Source organism: Pteropus alecto, unplaced genomic scaffold (genome assembly GCF_000325575.1).
Source record: "Pteropus alecto unplaced genomic scaffold, ASM32557v1 scaffold16, whole genome shotgun sequence".
In the NCBI taxonomy this organism is placed as follows: Eukaryota; Metazoa; Chordata; class Mammalia; order Chiroptera; family Pteropodidae; genus Pteropus; species Pteropus alecto.
This window is the reverse complement of record NW_006438867.1, coordinates 6,647,488-6,669,652: the sequence shown is the minus strand read 5'-3', so window position 1 is coordinate 6,669,652 and position 22,165 is coordinate 6,647,488. Positions and strand designations below refer to the sequence as shown.

At 53.1% G+C, this 22,165-nt stretch overlaps 1 protein-coding gene across 1 annotated transcript in view; it reads left to right on the top strand.

Moving 5' to 3' along the window:
- The window catches only part of SPATA13 (spermatogenesis associated 13), a 295,901-nt gene that overhangs the window by 268,886 nt on the left and 4,850 nt on the right, over nucleotides 1–22,165 (top strand). The window contains exons 7-13 of the mRNA XM_025049512.1: nucleotides 10,374–10,510; nucleotides 11,644–11,823; nucleotides 12,169–12,354; nucleotides 13,945–14,124; nucleotides 16,146–16,378; nucleotides 19,253–19,382; nucleotides 21,627–21,999. Coding sequence (XP_024905280.1) covers nucleotides 10,374–10,510; nucleotides 11,644–11,823; nucleotides 12,169–12,354; nucleotides 13,945–14,124; nucleotides 16,146–16,378; nucleotides 19,253–19,382; nucleotides 21,627–21,999 — 1,419 coding nt within the window. The remainder of the gene's footprint in view (nucleotides 1–10,373; nucleotides 10,511–11,643; nucleotides 11,824–12,168; nucleotides 12,355–13,944; nucleotides 14,125–16,145; nucleotides 16,379–19,252; nucleotides 19,383–21,626; nucleotides 22,000–22,165) is intronic.

Below are 22,165 nucleotides of genomic sequence, written 5' to 3'. Positions count from 1 at the left end.
CTGGTTCCCGGTCCTGGTTCCCGGTCCTTCTTCCCACCGTCATGCACAGGCCCAGGGAAGGCCCGACCAGCCTCTGGCTCTGCGTGGAACGATCTCGATTTAGCTAAAGGAGCACACAGCTCGTTAGAATCTGCTGTGCGAAGCTTTGCACCCTCCGCCCCTCCCCAGTACGTGGGGCTCCCGTGCTCCAGCCCTGCTGTCATAGGTGGTCCTGACCCTTGGTGAGCCCGGCTGGAAGGAAGCCGCTCTCAGTGTCTCTCTGACTTGGAAGGCGAAGCTGTAGAAATCTCCTCCTTTCCTACTCTGAACATTCATTCACCGGTTCAGTGTGTTTCGGAATCTTAGCGTATATGTGTTTAAAAAATGGAAATGATGGCAAATACAGTATTTAATCAACTTTAGCAGTTATGCCAGCATGAAATGTAGAGTTTGCTAAATGGTGGGTTCTGTTTTATTTGACAAGCCCTAGGGGGCCTGGGAGGGGCCGTGGAGCCCTGAGGCATTGCCCAGTGGCTCTCCGTGGGAAGCCCCTGCAGGGACTAGGCCTGGGAGGGTGGGCGGGCAGGCTGAGGCGCTACAGGTGTGAGCTAAGTGAGGCCAGGACCAAGGCAGAGGCAGGTACAGCGGGATCGTTTTGGAGCCAGACAGACCTCGATTTAAGTTCCGCTTGGGAGCAGTTACTTAACCTCTTTGAGCCACAATTTCCTCTCTATAAATGGATAATAATTATTCCAGGATGCTTCTGGGGCTTGAATGAGATGATTTATAGTAAGCACTTAGCAGCAGTGCCTGGTAACACACTAAAAATTTATTCCTGGGATTCGGCGAAACCAGACAGGTTCTTTCTCGCTCAGGGTTTGTGCCGCCAGCGAGCCAGGTAGCTGTCAGGAGCTGGGAGGGGTGACGAGACCCCGTCTAGTGAGGAAAGGGCCCCAAGACACATGCAACAGGTGGCAGCTGGGCTGGACAGGGGGAGCCACTGTCAGAGCCGGAAACCCAAGGAGGAGAAGCAGCTTGCTCAGGAGGAAGCGGACTCCCAGGGCTAAGGCAAAGGACTCGAGGCAGGACACAGGACACGGGGAAACCCAAACCGAAATGCCAGGTCTGAGAGGAGGTGGGCCAGGGTGCGCTTCCAGCACAGGAGGAGGTTGAGCTGCCGGCCGAGGACGCTGGCGCCATGGTGCTCCCAGCAGAGAGCGCAGGAGAGATGGGGCGTTGACTGCCGGGCTGTTGGCCCGACCCTCCTCGCTCTCCGGGGCCCCGAACATGCGTTTTAGAGGCAGACTCTTACTTTAATGATAAAGAGCACAGATGATACAACTCTAGGGCAGGTTTTGGCTATAACTTGAAAAGAGGGATAATTATTCACGAGTAGTTTAAAATTCATTAAACCATTTGTAGAAACAAAATCCATTTTCAGGTTTGGTATAAATTAAGCTCCGTCATAACGTAACTCTCTCCTGTCACCCGACCCTCCTCGCTCTCCGGGGCCCCGAACATGCAACTTTCTCCTGTCGCTGCTCCGGGCAGCAGAAGTCCACAGCGACCCCACGGTGGACACAGATGTAAAGCTCCACACTGGAGAGAATTGTGTTCAAAAGACCCTTTGACGGCTGAGAAGGCGATCAGGAGTCGGGGTTGGATATCAGGAGTTAAGACACATAAACAGGTAGCTAGAATATTGTAATTAAACAGCTAAAATATCACAATGTAATTGCGATAAGTATTTTTGAAGAGGTAAGCCTCACATGCTTCTGGGACATTGAAAACAGAGACTGTGAGCACAGTGGGTCAAGGAATCGCTGGAAGAGAGCCCACGCGTCAGGGAACCCATCACCAGAAGTGACAGTAAGCTGCCGGGAGCGGGGGCGCTGAGCTGTGCTGGGTGGAACAGCTGCTCCAGGGGGAGAGGCCAGCGCGGCCGAGAGGCCTTTGTCCTGTCCGTTGATACCGGGAACGCTCCATGGCACTCACATGGCCAAAGCAGAGGTTTTCACCAGCGAAGTCAGAATCCGTCACCCTCCAACGGTTGCTTACTCCAGGGATAGGCAGCAAAATGACACATCCTGGGACATGTCTATGCCTGTGGGTTTAAGGAGCGTTGCCCTAAGTCTCATGGTGCCTGCACTGAGCCCAGCGTCAGAATCCCTGGAGAGCTGCTGAAAATACATTCTCAGTGGAACCACCCCCCGCCCCCACCCCGCTGGGAACCTGGCTCCGTGGTCCAGCGCAGGGCAGGAGCCTTTACTTTTCTAAGTGTGGGGTGCCATCAGCCCCAGATGCTTGAGAACCAGTGAGGGGGGATGGCCCCGGGAGTGGCCTTGCATATTTTGACATTGAGGGTCACCCCCTGTGACTGGGTCGTCCCCTCCGTGTGCATCTCCATGGCTGGGTGAGCAGGCCCTGGGCCCTCCGCCCTGAGCAGGCTGCTCAGGCCCCGACCACAACTGTGTTTGCTGTTTCCGGTTTTCAGATGGGAAGCGAGAGTGGCTTATCTCAAACTTGAGGAAGTCTGAGTGATCAGCTGGAGGTTTTCTAAAAGACATGTTTTTAACAGATTATTCTAAGTGTGGGAATTTCCCTGCGGTCTCCCATGGTTTGGTGGGGGGAGCCCCACCCCCGAGGAGCCGCAGCAGGGGAGGAGAGGGCTGAGCATTGGGTAGTCAGTGCCGGGGGCCAGGCCCTTCAAGAAGGAAGCCGACTCCGCTGACATCTGCAGTGCCTTCCCTCCGGGTGCCTGCCTTCCCTCCGGGTGCCTGACTCGACGCCCAGGGTGCCAGTGCTCACCTTCCTTTGATCTGACAGCCCTGTCTGAGACAGGTGAGACAGCAGGCACTTTTCTCAGTTTTGAACAGAAAGCAACGGCTCAGAGAGGTCAGGGCCTTTTCTAACCTGCCCCAACCATGGTCCTTGGGCTGCCAGTCCAGCCAGTGCTTTGGGAATTCTGTCACCCCGATCAGAAGCTCTTAAAATGTGCGAAAATCAACCCAACAGGAGAGAGACCTGCCGTGGGTCCCGAGGACTCCCGCCAGGACAAGGCCTGCGGGCCTGCCTCTCCATGGGAAGTCCTTGTCCTCAGCCGTGGTATCAAACAGTTTTCCATCGCTGGTGATATCTGGTACGTCCTGTCATAAAATTCACCTTCATAATCAGTCGTCATGCTTTGTCCCTTCACAAATGTAAAATCTAAGTTCAGACAGAAGACAATGTCTGTCCCTTTTCCAAGAAGTGTGGAAGCTGTTTCTTGTTGGCATTTTAAAGAAAACGTATATCGTCTCTAATTGTTTGCACAGCAGGGCCACTGACTTAAAATCTGGCCTGTCCTCTCTGGATGGGCAGCCGTCTCCAGCCATCCCTAAAGCCGCGTCTGACCCCACTGACGGAGCTGGCAGTGCGGGTGGGGGAGGGGGCCCCCTCGGCCTGGGGGGCCGATCAGTTCATTCTGGAAGTAAACGGATTTGTGGGGAGAGGAGAATTCAGGGGCTGAGTCTCAGGCGAGGACTGTGTGCGGGGCAGGGCCCGTGGCACAGGTGTGCCGTGGGAAGAAGATGCCCATGTGCAGTGCCAGAGACCCAGGACGGCAGCCTTTCCAGAAGGACACTAACCGCGACGCTGAAACCAAAGTGTTAAAAATGCGTTTTCTTCCATTAGAGTACGTATACATATTTACCCGATGGAAGAGGTGCAGTGCCTCAGAGCTGTCCCCAGCCAGAGGTGTGTGCTACAAATCCGCGTGCGAGCTTTTGGAGGATAAAGGACTGTCTCCCTCACTGGGCTTGACTGCAGCTTATCTGCCCTTCTGTTGTTATGTGTAGGAGTCAGGGGTTTTAAAAGTGATTTCAACTTGCAGTAGTCTGTGCTCCACGTTTAAAAGATGGTTTTTTAAGATGGCTTTTCCACGCCGATTTACTCACTAGAAGGAATAATACAGACGGTGAGGATGCAGGGGGCGGGAACCATGTAGTACGTGGCGGGTGAGGGTACAGACGGGTGCGGGCGCAGCGGGAGCCAGCGTGGCAGTTCCTCAGAAGGCCATAGAGCTACCGTGAGACCCAGCGGTCCCATTTCCGGTGTGTATCCGAGAGAATTCAAGCCAGGATCTCGAAGGAATAGCTACACACCCATGTTTATAGCTGCATCATTCACAGTAGCCAGGAGGTGGAAGCAACCAAATGCCCATCGACAGATGCATGGATAAGAAAACATGGCACATACATACGATAAAATAGTCCACCTTAAAAAGGAAGGAAATTCTGATATATGTGACAAGGCAGATGCACCTTAAGTGAAATAAGCCAGTCCCAAAGGGACAAAGATTGTACGATTGGTGTGAAGTAACTAAAGTAGTCAGACTTAGAGAGACAGAAAAGAGGAAGGTGTTTGCCAGGAAATGGGGGAGGGAGGAGGGAAAATTAATGACTAATAGGTATAAAGTTCCAGTTTTGCAAGATGAAAAACTTCTGGAGAGCTGTTGCATAACAGTGTGAATATGCTTAATACTACGGAACTGTACACTTAAAAATGGTTAAGGTGGATAATTTTAATGTTGTGTTCTTTAAGAAAGAAAGAAGGAAGGAATAAAGGAAGAAAGGAAGGTTAAATGTTTTCTTGTATTGCAAGAATATATTCATTTCCCCCAATTTTGTTGAAGTACCTTTTGAGAATTTATAGTAGCTCTACATCATGCAAAATTTACCTAAATAAAAAGTCATCATTATTAACTTTAGTCTATAGTTGAAGACTTCGAAGACATTGAAGTTGGTGATTCCACATTCAGTCCTGAGGAGCGACCATGAACCGCGGCGGAGCCTGATCACGCAGGCGGGCTCGGGCGTGGTTTGGGTGATGGTGAAGGGGTCTGCCCAGCAGAGGCCACTGCGGCCTTTGTCCACCAGCGGGAGGTAGGCTTGTTTAGAGTGGGGTCAGATTACAGAGGACCTTGAAATACTACAGAAGACTTTTGTCATCATGCAGTAGATGAATACTATGTAGTTTCTTGCGAAAATGACGAAACCACTGTTTTAAAGGTAAAGTTACCTTGGAAGTAACATTCAAGGTGGCTCGGAGGGGGATGGGGGCTGTGGAGACAGGAGATGGGAAGAATCCCCAGAGGGTTTTCCCGCTGGAGGTTGGGATGGGTGCTGAAGGGAACACGGGGAGATGATGTGTCTGTTCTGCCTGGGACGCAGCCCTACTGCAGTCCAGTTAAATAGTTAAACTTCTTGGAACCTTGGTTTCCCCATCAGCAATTTGCAGTTTAGTTGAAGAAGGTTTATTGAGTGCCTTCTGCATGTCAGGTACCATGCATGGTGCTGGGGGCACAAAAATGGAAAGACCGCCCCCCCCTTGGTGGAGGGGAACACTCGTGAGCACAGTGTGTGGGGACGAAAGCCCACCCAGCCAAACGCCAGGCACTGAGAAGTCCAGCTCCGTGAGGTGCACGTAGATTACAGGGCCGGAACACAGGCTGTCCTCAGCTTGGAGGGACTGAAGAATCAGGACAGTAGTTAAGGCCACGGAGGGCAGAGGAGAGGACAGAACTTAATCAGATCATTACAGACCGAACTGGGGGTGGGGATCCAGAGGAGGAAGAAGGGGTCCGCAAAAGGAGCAGGACCAGCGACTCGTGCGGCCGTCCAGCGTGATGCAGACATACCGAGCAAAATAGTCCTGCGTTTCTTTAAGGTTTTCAGTTTACAGAGTGCTTTCATAGATCATCATTTCATCTGAGACTCAGCAAACTAATAACAATTACTTGTTGAGAATTTATAAACATCTCTGCGATGATGGGTATTATTATCCGCATGTGACAGGTGAAAAACCCAAGAAAGGAACTTGATGAAGGACTCACACTAAAAAAATTGTTAAAAAGAATTTGTGCAGCACAATTATTTGGAAGCCAGATCAGCCTGACCTCCAAGCCCTCTGAGTCCGTATGCCGTGTGTCCACTCATCCATCTGTCCAGTAAAAACTCACTGCACACTGCACACCTGTGTGTGCCCGGCAGCGCTCCAGGTAGGAGCACAATTAAGAACAAAGCAGACAAAAGTCACTGTCTTTACGTAGCTTACATTTGAGCTGGTGAAGGCAGGCGGGAAGCACGTTTCTCCGTGAACGCTATGGAGAAAAACAAACCAGGAAAGCAGACTGGGTGGCGGGGAGAGTTGTAGTTTTTAGTGAGATGATCCGGGAGGACCTGTGGAGAGTTCTGGAGCTGTGGGAAGGTGTCGGCAGAGGCGGGCCCTGAAGGGGTGGCTGCCTGCTGTATAATCGGCTCCGTCAGGGCCAGAGCTGAAGGCAGGTGGGCAGGGTTGGTTCAAGGACCTGGGCTTTCTCCCCTGTGGATTGTTTGGAGTGAACGATCTGACTTCTGAATAGTTCAGCAGTGTCACTCTGGATGCTCTGATGAGCCCTGTAGGAAGGGGACAGGGACAGCTGCAGGGAGACCAGTAAGGTGCTGCAGGAGTGACCCTACGCGAGGTGACCGAGGCCCGAGCAGTGGGAGAGCAGTGAGATGTGGTCAGATTCTGGACACGTTCTGAAGGGAGAGTCCAGATTCACTGACGAGTTGGACACGAGGCAGACGGAAAATAGCCTTTGAATAGATAAAAACGTGTAAGCACACCCCCAATTTATAGATGGGAAACTGAGGTTGGGAGAGGGTACAGGACTTGCTCCAAGGGCATTTAGCTAAAAGTGCATCAAGCTAGGACGTTTGCCCAGGTATGTCCACCCCGGGTTCTCCGGCCTGTCCCTCGTGCAGGCTGCGTCCCTGCCACCCAGGCCTCCTGCCCCGCCCGGCCGAGCTCTTGTCACCACCTGTTTCTGCAGGGCTCGGGGAATGCCCGCTGGCGACGTCGAAACACTTGCCATTGAAATTTTTATCAGGATCCGCCTCAGCCGGGGCCTTTTCTCTAAGTGTTTGTGATAGCAACTCAGAGACCATTCAGTGTGTGAAGCCCGTAGCCCATTTCCAAAGACCTGTATTTCAGTACCTCCTGGAAAGAAAGGCTTAGCATTTTTTTTTCCAATGGAGCCCTTTTCTCGTTATATTTGTAAATTGTGGCTTTTTTTCTCTGTCTCCTTTACCAATGATCACAGCAGCAGCCCAATCCGACAGTAGTGGAGTCTGGCGTGGGAGCACACTGCTCTTCGCGTCTTTGCGGGAGAAGGTGGCATTTTCGGGACACTGTGTGTCGGGGTCCCAGATGCCTCTGTCTTTCTGAGCTCGACTTCTTTTGGCCCAAGTGCACCTGAGCCATGCGGGGAGCAGTGCCCTTGGTCCCAGGCTGTGCAGACCAGTGCTTGCCGAAGTTGGGAGACCGCTGCCACCTTGGGCCCCCCACAAGGAGCCTCTCAGCCATTAACAGGCGAGGTTGGGGTCACAGTTTGAGCAGCCACCCTCCGGACTCCGGGTAGAGAAGATTTTCAGCTTTAGTGTCATCTTGCCTGTGGTTGGAGGCAGACTCATACAAGTTCAACATTTTTATATTTGCTTCCTCAGGACCTTCTCCCCACCCCCACCCAAATACACGTACCAGGGACATGCAGTAGACCTGGTGACCTCGTGTTCTCTGCCCACAAGCACCATGACCACAGCATGGAGGAGGAGGAAGTCACCACGCCTTGTCCAGGCTCATGCGACCGACCTTCTCACATAGGGCAGCCTAACTTTCCTGAAACCCACCCCAAACCCCCCAGCTCTGGGCAGCAGGAGCGCGGCCAGCTCTGCAGTCCTGAGGGAACGTCCCCTGAGAGGGTCTCACCCCTGACCGGGGCGGATGCGCACACACACGTTGCTGGCTCCCTGCCGCCCACCTGCCTGCACGCCCCTCACCCGGACCACCTGCAGTGCCTAGAGAAGCGGCAAGCAGGCTGGGGGGTCAGGAGGCAGACCAGGGGTCTGGAGACCTTTCCCCTGCTTATCGACTGCGGTCAGGCTCAGGAGCATCCTCCGCTGCGGTCTCTCCTTCCCTGAGGCAGCTCCCTCTCGCTTTCGCCGCTTGGACACAGGCCGGGTCTCTCCGGAGTGGGCTGGGCACGGGCACAGGGAGTGGGTGGTGAAGTGCTGGAGGGTGCTGGGCAGAGCCAGGACCTCTCGTCAGCCGGCCACACAGTCGTCAGCACATCCTAGGGTTACTGTCCAGACATCCAGACCACCCTAGGGTGGGCAAACCACCTGTTAGCCTGACTGGGACACAGATGCGTGGCTGGTGGCTCATGCCTCCCATGCAAGTGCTGCCATGGGAGGAAGCCTAAAGGAAGGGCTGGGGAGCCGCTCTGAAGAGGGGGCGACAGCGGCTGGGGTGGGGGTTGCCCAGGCGCAGAGGGTGCCCTAGGCCACGGGGAAGCACGTGTGAAGCATGGGCCTCTGTAGAGACCTGGCTCGTTGGGCATCGCCAAGAGGCGCTGTCCAGGCTCCGGCTCGGAGGATCGGCACGTGGGAGGGGCGGGCACCGGCTGGGGGAGCCACGCTCGCCCTCGGCCTCCCGCCATCGCACCCCGTGTGCCGTCAGCTCTCCACGGGGTCGTGGTCCCGTCTGCTCGGCAAGGCACGCTTAGGAATCCGATGCATGAAATACAATCACAAAGCTTGTGTTCACAGTATTTTGTACCCTCCGTTGTTGCAAATCTTGTTGAGTAGTTTTTACCATTTTAGTGCAAGATTTCTAGGTTCTATACAAAATGGGTTTCTTTTAAAAAGTTGACCACAACACCTATATGAGTGAGGTGATGGGGAGGGAAGAAGGGAAGGTGATGGGGGCCTGGGGTGCAGAGCTCGGGGCATGGGCCAGGGCCGGCCTGAGTCTGGAACCGCCAAAATGTGGCTCGTCCAGGTGTGTGGGCTGCGAACGTGGAATGCCCATTGGATTTTGAAGACTTAGTGCGCAGTGAAGAATAGGAAACACCTCGTTAAAAACACATAGTTTTCCCCTAAAAGTAGTACACCTGCCCCTAAGAGTAAGTTCTTAGAGGTTCAGAGTCTCCCGTCCTCGGGAGGAGCAAAGGCGGAAGGAGCCGTCGTCCCGCTGCAGCCCCAGACCCGCCTTCGCCCTCCCCAGGTCACCGGCTCCGTCCTCCCTTCTCGTTGATTCTCAGTAACTTGGGTTTTTTTCGATTTATTGTTGACTTTATCGTCTTTGTTGCTCCAGACATCGACTCAGCCTGCACCCCCTCTGAGTTTCCTTTCCCACGGCACGGACCACTCACTCCGACTGACCCCTTCTCCCCATCTGGTTCCAGCCTCTGCCCCCCCACGCCCTCCCCCCAGGTTCCCCAACGCTCATGGCTGTCGCTGCGGTAGCTCTTCTGTTGAGTCCCAGCCGTGACTCAGGGATGCTGGGAGCTTGGCGCACACGACCTCAGTTCTCCGAAAAGAAAGAAAATGCCCTTTACAACAGAAGAGCGTGGCACACGGAGATGAGGGTGGAGCCGCATCCCTTCGGAAGGGCGGGGCCGGGGTTCCCGCCAGGCCTCTGGCTCTGAACTCGCTTCTCTTTCTTCAGCGTCAGGGGGCCTCTCTCTATTCAAAACCTGTTGCCCCCTCCCCCAGCCCTGAAAGAGCAACCCCAGTGCCACCTGCAGCTCCCGGAGCCCCTGCCGTATGCTCCCACCTCGCTTTTCCAGCCTCGTCTTGTGTCACGTGCACTGCTGTCCACGTCCCACAGGCTTCACACTCGGTGACAGATGAGCCTTGGGGAGAGTTAGCCCACCATCCCGAGAAAGAAAACCTGAATACCAAGGTGGCCAATTCAGAATGCTGCTCCTTGAAAGAGTTTCTCTCTTTTTCGGTAAAGGTGCTGTGTGACGCCCAGGTCTGACGTTGTCCCACCCCTTTCACAGGGGAAAACTAGTAAAAACGACTTCACGTGTTCACGTAACGATACTAGGACCTTTTGATTTGGGTAGTACTACTGCCTGGCAGGTGAAAAAAAATAGAAGCAGAACACTTTTTTAGAAATGAATGTTTTTCGTTTTCTCCTCAAGCTTTATCAGCATGTTGCTTAGAAACAGTATCTACATTTATGTTTTTGACGTCCACTTTGGAGCAGGGATTTCCAGCTAAATCACATCTCGTTCACTCGGTGCCCTAACTCACAAGACAACGCTGCGCCTTAACGTCGGCAGCGCTGTCTGACGTGGCCCCCTCTTACGTCATGCGACACTGAACCCCGGCCCTGTTCAATGGCTACCTTCGGATTAACAAATAGAGCAGTAGAAATTTTCTAATGATTTCTTATTCCGTGTAAGATAAAAATGATTATTTTCCTTTGGAGGCAGGGGTACGCACTCCGCGGTCATTTCTGCTGTCATTTAAAAATCTTCGTTAGCTGTGTCTTAAACCATCCATCACTTTTTTTTTCCCCCCCAGTTTCTTCAGATGGTGGTACGGAGTCGTCTGCCTTAGTGGACGACAACGGCAGTGAGGAGGACTACAGCTATGAAGACCTCTGTCAGGGCAACCCCAGATACCTGCAGCCGGGCGGGGAGCAGCTGGCCATCAACGAGGTACCGGGGTTCCGCACACCGTGACGCACGCCGCACGCCCGGGATTCAGGGTCCCGAATCCCTTCAGACGTTGCTCTCTGATTATTTCTTCCTAAACGTATCTTAAAACCTAGAGCTTTGACTACGAAAACACTGCGTTTCTGGCGTTTTCTAGGACAGCTCATGTGATGAAGTCCATCCTTCGTCAGCGTGCGGATGGCGCTTTCTGTCTCTGAAATGCTCTCCCTTACGTTTCCTCGTGCAGATCTCACGGCAGGTCTGCGAGGGAGACGTTACGATTATTACCCGTACTTTAACAAACGCCGAAGCTGAGAGGCCAAAGTACTTGCTAGCAAATGGCAGGGCTGGCGTTGAGCACGTATTTCTCGTGACGAATCTGGTGCTCTTTCTACCACTCTGTGTCTTTAGCTCTTCTTACGGAAATCTTTCTAGAAGGCACCTCTAGCTTTTGGGATGCTTGAGCAGAGCATGTGAGGTGAACGTCTCAGTGAGTTCAGGTCCCCGTCACAGTGCCCATCACTGCTCGAGGACATGGTGGGGTCCCCGGGAGCTGAGCTGGGGTGCAGCCAGCTGCCCCTGCTGGGGTCCCCGGGAGCCACGTCTGTGCTTTACTTTCATCATTAACTGTCGACCGTCCAGAGATCGCTCTGTATTCTCTTGAATTAAACTATGAAGTTAAATAAAAAGTTGATTCGAATCGCGAGTAAAGTGCGAATACCACGTTCTGGACGGAGCTGTGAGGCTCTTGCAGTTAAGTGTGCACGCCCCCTTCCCAGGCCGGGCTCTGCGACAGCCCAGGTGGCTGCTCAGAAACCATCCTGGGGGGGAATACTCCAGCTATTCAGTTTTGTTAAATAACTGCTCTACAGATAAATGAGCCATTTATACACTATTTCAAAAGTAGGTTTGGGTTTCCTTGAAGAGCGTGTGAGAGAGGCTCACCTGGTTTCTTTGTCTCTGATGTTTTTGCCTGGTGTTTTTCTCCATTCAAACAGTAGATATTGACCCAGAGCCTTTGGTGAACGCAGATGAGAACTAGAAGCTGTGCGTGTCACCGGGGCGAGCACACAGCGTCCCCCTCACTGTCTGTCCCTGGGGTTTGGCACTAAGCTCGCCGTGTGTCTCCATTTCAGCTGATCGGCGATGGCAGTGTGGTCTGTGCGGAAGCCCTGTGGGACCATGTGACCATGGATGACCAGGAGCTGGGCTTCAAGGCGGGAGATGTCATCCAGGTTCTGGAAGCCTCTAACAAGGACTGGTGGTGGGGCCGGAATGAGGACAAGGAGGCCTGGTTCCCCGCAAGCTTTGTCAGAGTGAGTGAGGGCGCTTTCTACTCTTCGCAACTGTCTCTCGGGGGTGGGAGGGGGCGGTAGAACCGCTTCAGGCCAAACTCACTCTGCACAGATTCAGTTCTTTGTAATCACTTAATTCAAACCTTGTAGAAATTCAACTGGGTGGAAGGAAAACTTTTAAGTGAAGTAAACTAGTTGTCGGCACTGCCACTGGGGTTTGGGCCGCTGGCACAGTGTGCCCTGCCAGGCACACGAGACAGGCGAGGGCCAGGCTGCCTCCCTGACTGGTCGTGGAGAAGTGGAAGCCAGGGAGGCCTTCCACTGCTGCCCCTTCCAAGTCACCTGTCCCCTCTGTGTGGGCTGCAGCTGCGAGTCAATCAGGAAGAGCTGTCGGAGAAGTCCGGCGGCACCCCGGGCGGGGAGCAGGCGGAGGGCACCGGCACGGACCGCCACAGGCACTGCGAGAGCAAGCAGCAGATGAGGGCCAACGTCATCCAGGAGATCATGAACACCGAGCGCGTGTACATCAAGCACCTCAAGGACATTTGCGAGGTAAGGCCGCACACACGGGGCCTCACGGCGGCCGTCGCCTGCCATGTGCGGAGCCCGCGTGCTGCTCCTCCGTCCCCCATCAGCCCGGTCCCTGCAGACTGCTCGCTCACGGACACTCGTCTCCCTTGGCGAGCACGAGAGGCCACCTGCCCTGCTGTCACAGCCAGCCCGTCCTCGGGGCATTGTGCCACTGTCGCTTTCAGGACTTACCTCTGAGATGTTCCCAGCGAGCGGCTGTCAGAGAAGGCAACGCCCTCGAGTGAAGCACTTGGCTTTACAAAGAATCAGAGGCTTGTCACGGTGCAGCCCCACTGCCTCTGACCACTGACTCACAGACGAGACGCTGCGTCAGTTAGACTCAGACAAAACTAGTTTTGTCTAGTGATATCCAGGGCTGTATTCCACAGCGTCTCGATAATTCTGCTCTGCAGTACGTTTTAGTTCTCCCGAGGCACTTTTCATTCTTACGGGTTTGGTGCGAGCGCTACACTAAACTGCCCTTTGCCCTGCCCAACCATCCCAGCTGTCCTGGCCGCTAGTGCTGAGCTCTGCTCTCCGCTCAGCGGTGACGCTTCAGCACTGAAGGCGGGCTGAAGTGACAGGTCAAGTGGCCAGACCCAGATAAACAATGCGTAGCTTGTTCTGTATAAGCATGTGGTTAAGGGACGTTCTTTAAAGTGACGCATTTTAGGAAAATGAAAGTAATTGCTAATGATTGTTGAGCACTGACTGTGTGCCAGCCCCGTACCTGGATTAACTCCTGTCATGCTCCCAGCGCTCGCTCTCACTGGGCAAGGTCCTGTCCCTTAGCCCCGTGTTACGGCCGAGGAGAAGTGGCGGGGCTGGTGTCTACACCAGGTGGGCTGCCCCGGGCCCTGTACTCTGAGCCTTTACGTCGTGTTGTGTTAAAACTCATGCCCAGCCGTCAGTGGTGTGGAGTTTAGCTGGCGATTACATGATGCCGATTTGGGAACAATTATTACACGTACTTATGGCCTTTCCTTCCTGCCCCGCCGACTCCCACCCAAGCCATAGTAGAAGCGGGGAGCACAACCAATAATCTCTAACTGGTGTAGGCCTCGGGTTTGTGCTGCAGACAGAAGGCAGGTGATGGGGGAACCCTCGGGTGAGATGCTCCCGGCTCTTGGCCGTGACAGCAAGCAGAGATGCATGAGCTGTTCAGGAAGCGATGGCATTCTGTGTTTGACTGTGAAATGGGGTTAGGGACCGGGAGAATGATTAGCCGAAGAGTCTGGAAAAAGCGTGACAATACCAATTTTTCAGCTCTGGTATTTGAAACCAAGCAACTTGTTTCATGAGTATAATCTGGAAACTTTATATGGTTTCTTGAACAATAAATCCACTCACACACATCTTTTCTATTTCCTTTTGTTCTTAAAATATTTATGGCACATTGTAGTCCTGGAAGTATGATTGCCCCATCAGAGACCCATAGAGGTTAAAATGATTTTCTCTAATTGAAATCCACGCCAAGACAATGGCTCTGGGCACAAAATACTGTATTATTCAAGTAAATAATTTCTTCGAATTTCCAAATTAATTTTTAAAGTGTACTTTTCTCATTTGCAGGGCTACATTCGGCAGTGTCGCAAGCACACAGGAATGTTCACCGTTGCACAGCTAGCCACCATTTTTGGAAACATCGAAGATATTTACAAGTTCCAAAGAAAGTTCCTGAAGGACCTCGAGAAACAGTACAATAAAGAGGAACCTCATTTAAGTGAAATAGGATCCTGCTTTCTTCAACACGTACGTCACCCGGTACTTCTCTATTAACGACATCCAGTTAAATAATTTTGAAATGTTTCCCCACTAAAAATAGAAGTCCCTTCTGTTTGTTTGCTAGGTTAATTTTCTATGGAGCGGAGATGTCACTTGTAAATTCAGTTGATTGGTTTATGTGGTTAATCTTTAGCCAAATGCCCTAAACTCCATTTTTTTCAAAATCGTCCCCCTCCTGTGCAGTTGAGAGTAATTTCTAGTAATGCCCGTTGAGCTTCTGTGGCATGTGAAGCCCTTGTCAGGGTCTCCTACATTAGCTCCTATGCTGCTACGAGGCGCTATGATTCTTGTCTTCATTTCACAGATGAGGAAATGACAGCCCAGAGAGTAACTGATCCAAGGTGACACATTAGTGAGTAGCGGGTGGGAATTCAGACCGAGGTGTGTGGCTCTGGGTCCCATGCCTGTAGCCACGGTAACTGCCTCAGAACAGTCTTTGTGATGACGGCTTGAGCTCATCATGTGACTGATGATTGACTGTCACTACTTAATACTAAAAGATTTCAGGGGAAGAAGATTTTGTTCCCAGCCAGAATGGCCAGGGCATAATAATATAAGAACAGCGACGACCACCACCACCCCCCTCGGCAGCACTGGCTGGGTGCTGGGCCCGCAGCTTCGTCGAGGCCGTGACGTGGGGCCCATTCCTGGGGAGGCTGCTTTTAAATAGCCGGAAGCGACGCTGTGGGGTCGTGCAGGCTGGGGGAGGGGAGTCACCACACGAGTGCTCCAGGCCTGTTTGGGACTTTGCAAAAGACCTGTTTACCAGAGTGGAAGGTTCTCAGCTTAAGAGAGAAGTCTCAGAGGTCCGTGACTCTCAGGCCACAGAGGGGGTAGGGCCTGATGGGGATGGAGCCTCAGGCAGGTGGATCTTGCCTGGAGATCAGGGGGCTTTGCCGTGGGATCAGAGGAGCTGCAACTTCTGGGCCGGGGGGAGCGGGGTGACCCCGAGCAGGGGTGTGGGCAGCAGATACAGGGAAAGACAGATCGAGATGAGTGTTTTGAGAACTGACAAGACAGGTCATAGGGAACAAAGAGAAGCGGCAGTCACGGCCACTCGCAGGGTCTGGAGTCCGGAACAGTTAGCAGGTGGGCCAGGAAAACCTGCCTTCTAGGAAATGGAAGTTTGGTTGTGGATGCGTTGAGTCTGCTCACGCCCATGTGTAAGCTTTGGAGCAGAGGTAGCAGAACAGTGCAGCTCTGGGCAGGGGGACATTGCCACCTACGTCTGGCAGCAGTGGAGCGGGGATGGGGAGATGCGGAGGCGGGAGAACCAGCCAGGAAGCCTGACCCTGGAGGTGCGGGGGAAGGGAGGGGGGTCCAGCACGTGGAGGGATGGGAGGGATGGAGGGAGGACCGGAGCGGGCGCCGCAAGTCCAGGAGAAGGGCAGGCGTCACAGGGCTGGCAGGGTGGCAGCAGCCTGGAGGTGGGACCCGTGGAGAAAGGAAGTGAGCGCAGGGCTTGTCTTGCGGGGTCTGAGGGTGCTGCAGGCAGAAGCCAGGTGGTGGGACGTCGAGGAGACATGCAGTGAGGAAAGTCGCCGCTCGGTCACGGTGAAGTTTACCAGAAAGCAGAGAGGACAGGGAGGGGGCAGACTGGGCGTAAAACAGCCCCTTCTGTCTTAGATCCGAGCTGGGGTGAGGAGGGTGCCGGCAGCGGGCGCCGCTCCCATGGGTCAGCCCTGTGCACCTGCGACACCCCCTTTTGGGTGGAGGGCTGCCTGGAAGGCGGCCAGGGCTCTGCTTCCTCCAGCGGCCTCTTCCTCCACCTCGCAAGAGACAGCTCCTCCCTGGAGAGTCTGCAGGTGGCCCCTTCCTGCAAAGAACCCAGCCCCTTGCCCAGGCAGGGAAAACACCGCAGGAGGTCAGGGGGCCCCCGTGGAATGGCACCGTCCTGCCCAGGAGCACTCCCCACGTAGCACCGGGCTGCTGGTCCTCGCCGGGGCCCAGAGCCGCCAGGGCCTGACGAGCTGCGCTTCCCTCCCCAGCAAGAGGGCTTCGGCATCTACTCGGAGTACTGCAACAACCACCCCGGCGCCTGCGCGGAGCTGTCCGGCCTCATGAAGCAGAGCCGCTACCGGCACTTCTTCGAGGCCTGCCGCCTGCTGCAGCAGATGATCGACATCGCCCTGGACGGCTTCCTCCTCACGCCCGTGCAGAAGATCTGCAAGTACCCTCTGCAGCTGGCCGAGCTGCTCAAGTACACCACGCAGGAGCACAGGTGAGGGGCCGCCGGCCACACGGGAGGCAGGCAAGGCCTCTGGGCGCTCCCCAGCATGGCAGTGACAGGTGGGCTCAGGTGCCAGCCCGGTCACTTTTGTTAGCTCTGTCTGTGGGAGGACTTTTCAGAGTCTTCAGGACGTGTGAGAGCGTTCACTATGGGTAGGGTTGTCGGAGAGGCTCCAGAATATCTGTTCCTAGAGATATTTGTTAAAAAAGAATTCCTAACTGTGCCACGAGCACGCGAGGACTTTGGTTGTCTTGTTGGCCTTATTGTTGACGTTTATTTTATAAATACTCCTTTGTAGCTACGCGGTAGTTAATTAAAACAGTTTTTTTAAAGCTCTAGACCGGCGCGATGCGGGGTCAGAAAGGCTTTGTCTCTCCTGTACTTCGGTCGCTCCACACCAGCCCACCCCAGAGTGGAATTACTTAGGCCGACACGAAGCCACTCTGCGGAAGGGGTGTCGCCATAGAGAAATGTGGGCTGTTTTTTTTTAGTGTGGAGTCTCAGGGGCGCGGAGTAGCGCCAGGGGTCCCCTGGGAGACGCATCTCACCGAGACCCCGTTCGGCTCCCGGCCCCTTCTTGCCCAGCCTGGGCGCTCGCTCCGTCTCCAGAGTCCTCCCGCCCCGTTCCCTCTCCCCTCCAGCCCCGGCTTCTCGTCATGGCTGCCTGAACATTCTGTCTCCCTTTGGGACTTAGCTTTGCGCTGAATTCTTCTTGGGGAGCCAGCAAAGTTATCCACTGCTTACTTAACAGCAACTCGTCACTGTCCTGCATGCGCAGAATTAGGTGCTTCTACATAAGGTGTCACCCATCCACTGTTGGAGTGGGCATGTCCGTTTTCCGTGATGATGTCACCACAGCAAGACCCAGCTGTTCGGTGCCTTTCCGTGGCAGCGATCGGGTCATTGTTTATGTTCTCACCAGGCCACAGCTCGCATACCCACTGGGGACCGCCATCAGGCAAGGTTTTAGGATAAAGCCAACTCTTTTAGGTGAGAAGCCAACCTCGTCTGTGACTTGCGTGTCACTGGCTCAAAGCTTTCACTACATCTTGAGGGTTCCAGTGAGAACGGGGAGAGAGAAGGGATAGCGCATAGAGGAAATCCGCAGCAGGAGCCACAGCAGTTCTGGGTGTTAACAACTGTTGCCCTGAAAGCAATCACATTCCCCTCGGCAGCGCCTGGCCCTGCCGGGCACCCTCTCTGTCGCTGGACTCCTGTGGAGAAAGAGGGCTTGAAAAGGAATCTTTTTACAATCAGAAAGTAGAAAAAGAAAAAGAGATCAGTCGCTGAGCAGTGGATCCTAGATGTGGATGTTAGTTTAAAGAATTAGGATTTACCAGGCTAGAAGGGAGTTCGTTGAAATAGATCAAAGGGAAGAGAGCTATATATTTTTTTTTCTCTTTGTGATGGAAAAATCAGAAAAATTTGGAAAGTCAAGAGAGTCACAAGTAGGAAGAAAGTTCTTAAAAAGAATAAAAAGGGGTCATGATGAGGAACCAGAGGAAATGAGAAAATCAGGAAGCGAAGGTATCCTGAGAGCTATCCAGATTAGTACGTCCCAAGGTGGGGCAGCTATGACAAGTCCTCGCGTCACCCTTCGACAGTTCGTTTTTCTCTTTTAAGAGCACTTTTCACGATGAGGCATTTGCAGATTTGGGCTATTTTTTTTTTTTAAATCATTTTAAAGGAAACGACAAAAAGCCCATTTCCTTGTCTTCAGTAAAACAAATTTTTAAAAAATTACAGTCTGCTTCTTGTCTGGAATTGTACAGAAAAACTTGCAGGAAAAAATAATGCGGTTATTTTGCGCACTTTCTTCATCGCTGGACGCCTCTCTGGGGTGTTCGTGGCCTTCGTGCAGGCAGTCCCCTGGGTTCGGCTTTGTTCTTCCTCTGTGCTCTGCTCTGCATGTGAACAGGCTGCTTGGGGACAGCAGGGTCTGCCTGGTGGGGAATGACAGTCTCCCCAGGAGATGAGTCGAATTGCATTTGGTAAATAGACAATAGAATCTGCTGCTGCGGCGTTTTTTTTCCTGGCTATGAGGACTCTGAGTCAGTCTAAGGTCCAAAGGCTCTGTCTGCCTTGTAAGACTCGGGAAAGTGCTGGGAGGTAAAAAAAATTGAGCTCATTAACCAGACGATTGGTTTACATGGCTCCAAATTATTAACGCTGAGAAAAACTTGAATGTAAAGGTTTCAGACGCTGGGCCTGTCTGTGGGGGCCTGTGTGTGGAGCAGAATTGTAGTTTCGGTTTTCCCGGTACCTGCATTTTCAGAGGCCGAGGGAACAGGACTGGCTGGGGGTGCGTTTCAGTCTGATTCGACCACGGTATGGAAAGCACCAGAAATGACGCTCCACTGATGAGGCAAATGCCACATTAGCATTTACATAACTCACAAAGTCAGCCTTCTGTGGCTTTGTCCTCTGGTGTCCTTTCCTGAACGGCGTGAAAGGTGGGGACTCAGCAAATGATCACTCTTGAAAATGGTTAGTGGTTATTAAAGTACTTTCTGTAGCAAAACTAGCTATATCAGAATCAAAGCAATAATACCCTCCTTTATGAAAACCATTCGTTGTCACTGTGACTAAAACATTTCCTGTGGCATTTACTTTCATTCATGCTGATTTCTGGGAAATGAATGACAATATTCTTATTCCAAAGCATTCTGGATTGCGCCGAGTCAGCCCCCTGAACCTATGTGGGCTGCAGCCTATTCACGGAGGAGCGAGAAAAGGAAACAGTGGCTGTTGTTTAAACGCCACTTCGTCTAGACTGTTTACAAATGAGGGATGAGCATGTTGTCTTGTCAGTCCTCTTTCGCACGTCGCCTGTCATGTGGTTAAAACTGACCTCCCGCTTTTCAGCGATCACAGCAACATAAAGGCAGCGTACGAGGCCATGAAGAACGTAGCCTGTCTGATCAATGAGCGCAAACGCAAGCTGGAAAGCATAGACAAGATAGCACGGTGGCAGGTGTCCATCGTAGGCTGGGAGGTAAGTGGGTGCCACTCCCCCGCCCCCCGCATCATCCAACACCGCCCACACCCTCCCCAATCTCTGGTCTAGTTCGGTGACATAATGTCCTGGGATCATTTGCTAATGCTTACGGAGCCTGTCTGATCAATGAGCGCAAACGCAAGCTGGAAAGCATAGACAAGATAGCACGGTGGCAGGTGTCCATCGTAGGCTGGGAGGTAAGTGGGTGCCACTCCCCCGCCCCCCGCATCATCCAACACCGCCCACACCCTCCCCAATCTCTGGTCTAGTTCGGTGACATAATGTCCTGGGATCAGTACTTAATGCTTACGGGTTTATTGGGACACAGGTTTTCCCCGCTATCGGAAAGTACAGCGTTCCTACGAAACCCTTCTAAGCGGAAACGGTGCAAAGCGAGGAAGCAGTTACCTTAGGGCACTTTGTGCGAATGGAGCACAGATCCTCACGGGGCTCTGAGCTCCGGCAGCCTGATTGATGCTGGTGCTGAGCGTGGTCCCGGGAGGAGCTCAGCTCTCGTGGTCCCAGTTCCGCTGCCTCTGTAACGGTTGCCCGCAAAACCAACGCTGAACACGTTTTCACATCTTGCCTTTTTTGGTAAAAATGAAAATTCTCTTTGGATTTCTTTTGGTTAGCAAAGACAGGGACTGAGGTAGGTGTTCCGTAAGTGAGGTGTAAAGCAGACTTTGGAAAAACAGGCGACACCTGTATTTATGTCGAGGCACGTCATTGAGTTTAAGTCAGCTACTTTCCCCTACGCCTCTCCCAAGAAATGCTCTAAAGATTGTCCTTAGTTTACTGCTTATGCCGTCTCTCCTGCTGGGGAGTAAGCTTCATGGTAGCGGCTGGAGAACGTATAAAATATAAATTACAGTGTGGTAAGTAAGAGTATGGACTGCACAGTCACACTGCCTGCATGCAAACCCCCTGGTATCTGGGGAAGATCGATATCTTCATCTCTGAGATGGAGAGGAGCATCGTGAGGATTGAATAAGGCAGTGCAAATGCCTTGCCCGATACAGCCCGCGATGGTCCAGTGTGCATGTGTGTGCACCCACCCACCCACGTTATTTATAAAAACAGCGTCAGTAGCGAGTGCCTGTGTTGTGTTTACCATGGCGTTGGGCTGAGCCGTTTATACATGTGAACTCATTTAATCCTCTCCACAGTGCAGTGAGGTAGCAGCTGTCACCCCATTTAACAAATGGAGAAACTGAAGCATAGAACAGGGAAGGAGCTCGCCCAGAGCCACAAGGCAGGGAAGTGGCTGACCTGGGCGTAAATCCCGGCAGGCAGCCTGGTCCCTGAGTCCACACTGGCCGCCACTAGGCTCTGTGGCCGTTACTAAGAGCAAGCTTAACACCGTGTGTGTGGTTTTTAAACCAAGCGAGATTCATCCCACATTCAAGTAATTGTCAGTACTCACTCTCCCAAAGGATTGTGAAAATTTGCGTTGAGAAGTTAGGTTTTTAATTAACGTAGCTTATAGTGGTCAAAGTTAGAAAGAAATTCTTATATTTCGAGTGCCTTACACACATTCGGGACCTCAGAGATTCCTAAGTCTAACCCTCTTATTTTGTAAGTGGAGAATCTAGGGCGCAGGATTGCTCCGGGCAAGTAAATAGAAGAACTATTTTGGCGTCAAGATCTTTTGCCGACAAAAAATACTGCGTAGGATTGGGAGTAAAGAAGAAAATCTTACAGATCAAAGGCCAGTGTCGTCCCAAATACCATAAAGTTTCATTGGATTAGACCCAACCTAAATATGATAAAAGAGTGTTTTTCCTTCAGTTCTTGGACTCTGACAGTTACGGGGTAATTTATTGTCAGTAGTTTACCAGTTTCTTGCTGGTAATTTGCCATTTGACTTTCTGTTTCCCCAGACCCTAAGCTAGTTATGCAGGGAGCTGCCGCACACCTGACCGGAAGCCGCAGCGCCTGCAGCGCCGTGTCCCTCCGCAGAAACCCGTCCCCATCCCCCTTCTTCCAGGGTCACCCTGGCGGGTGCCATTTCACATCTCGTTAGGTTCCATGAATCCAGCAGGCTTTTCACCAGGTCTTCTGAGAAGAAAGACGCCTCCAGTAACGCAGGCACCATAACATTTCCCCCGTGAGTAGGAAAGGAACGTCACACACGCGGGGCCTGGCCCCCGAGGCCCTGCCGGCCCATGAGCGGGCCTCGTATTCCCGACACCTGAAGGGACGAGAGTGGAAGGTCTTAAATGTGTGTTTTCACCCTCCCAGGGACAGGACATCTTAGACCGAAGCTCAGAACTGATCCATTCTGGGGAACTGACCAGAATCAGCAAGCAAGGCAGGAGCCAGCAGCGGACCTTCTTCCTGTTTGACCACCAGCTCGTGTCCTGCAAGAAGGACCTGCTGCGCAGGGACATGCTCTATTACCGCGGCCGCGTGGACATGGACGACATGGAGCTCGTGGACCTGGAGGACGGGCGGGACAAGGACTGGAACCTCAGCCTGAAAAATGCCTTCAAGCTCGTCAGCAGAACCACGGACGAGGCTCACGTGTTCTGCGCCAGAAAACAGGAGGACAAGGCGAGGTGGCTGCAGGCCTGCGCGGACGAAAGGAGGAGGGTGCGGGAGGACCGGGAGATGGGTAAGCCGCACCTGGTGCCGGGGGTCGGTCCTTCGCCTCTGCTAGGGAACCAGACCCTCCAGCCCCGAAGGCCAGCTCTCCCTGGTCTCCCCTTCCTCCAGGCCCTGCCCTGAGGCCTCCCCCACAGGCCCCTCCCCAGACCCCTCCCGCACAGGCCCCTCCCCCA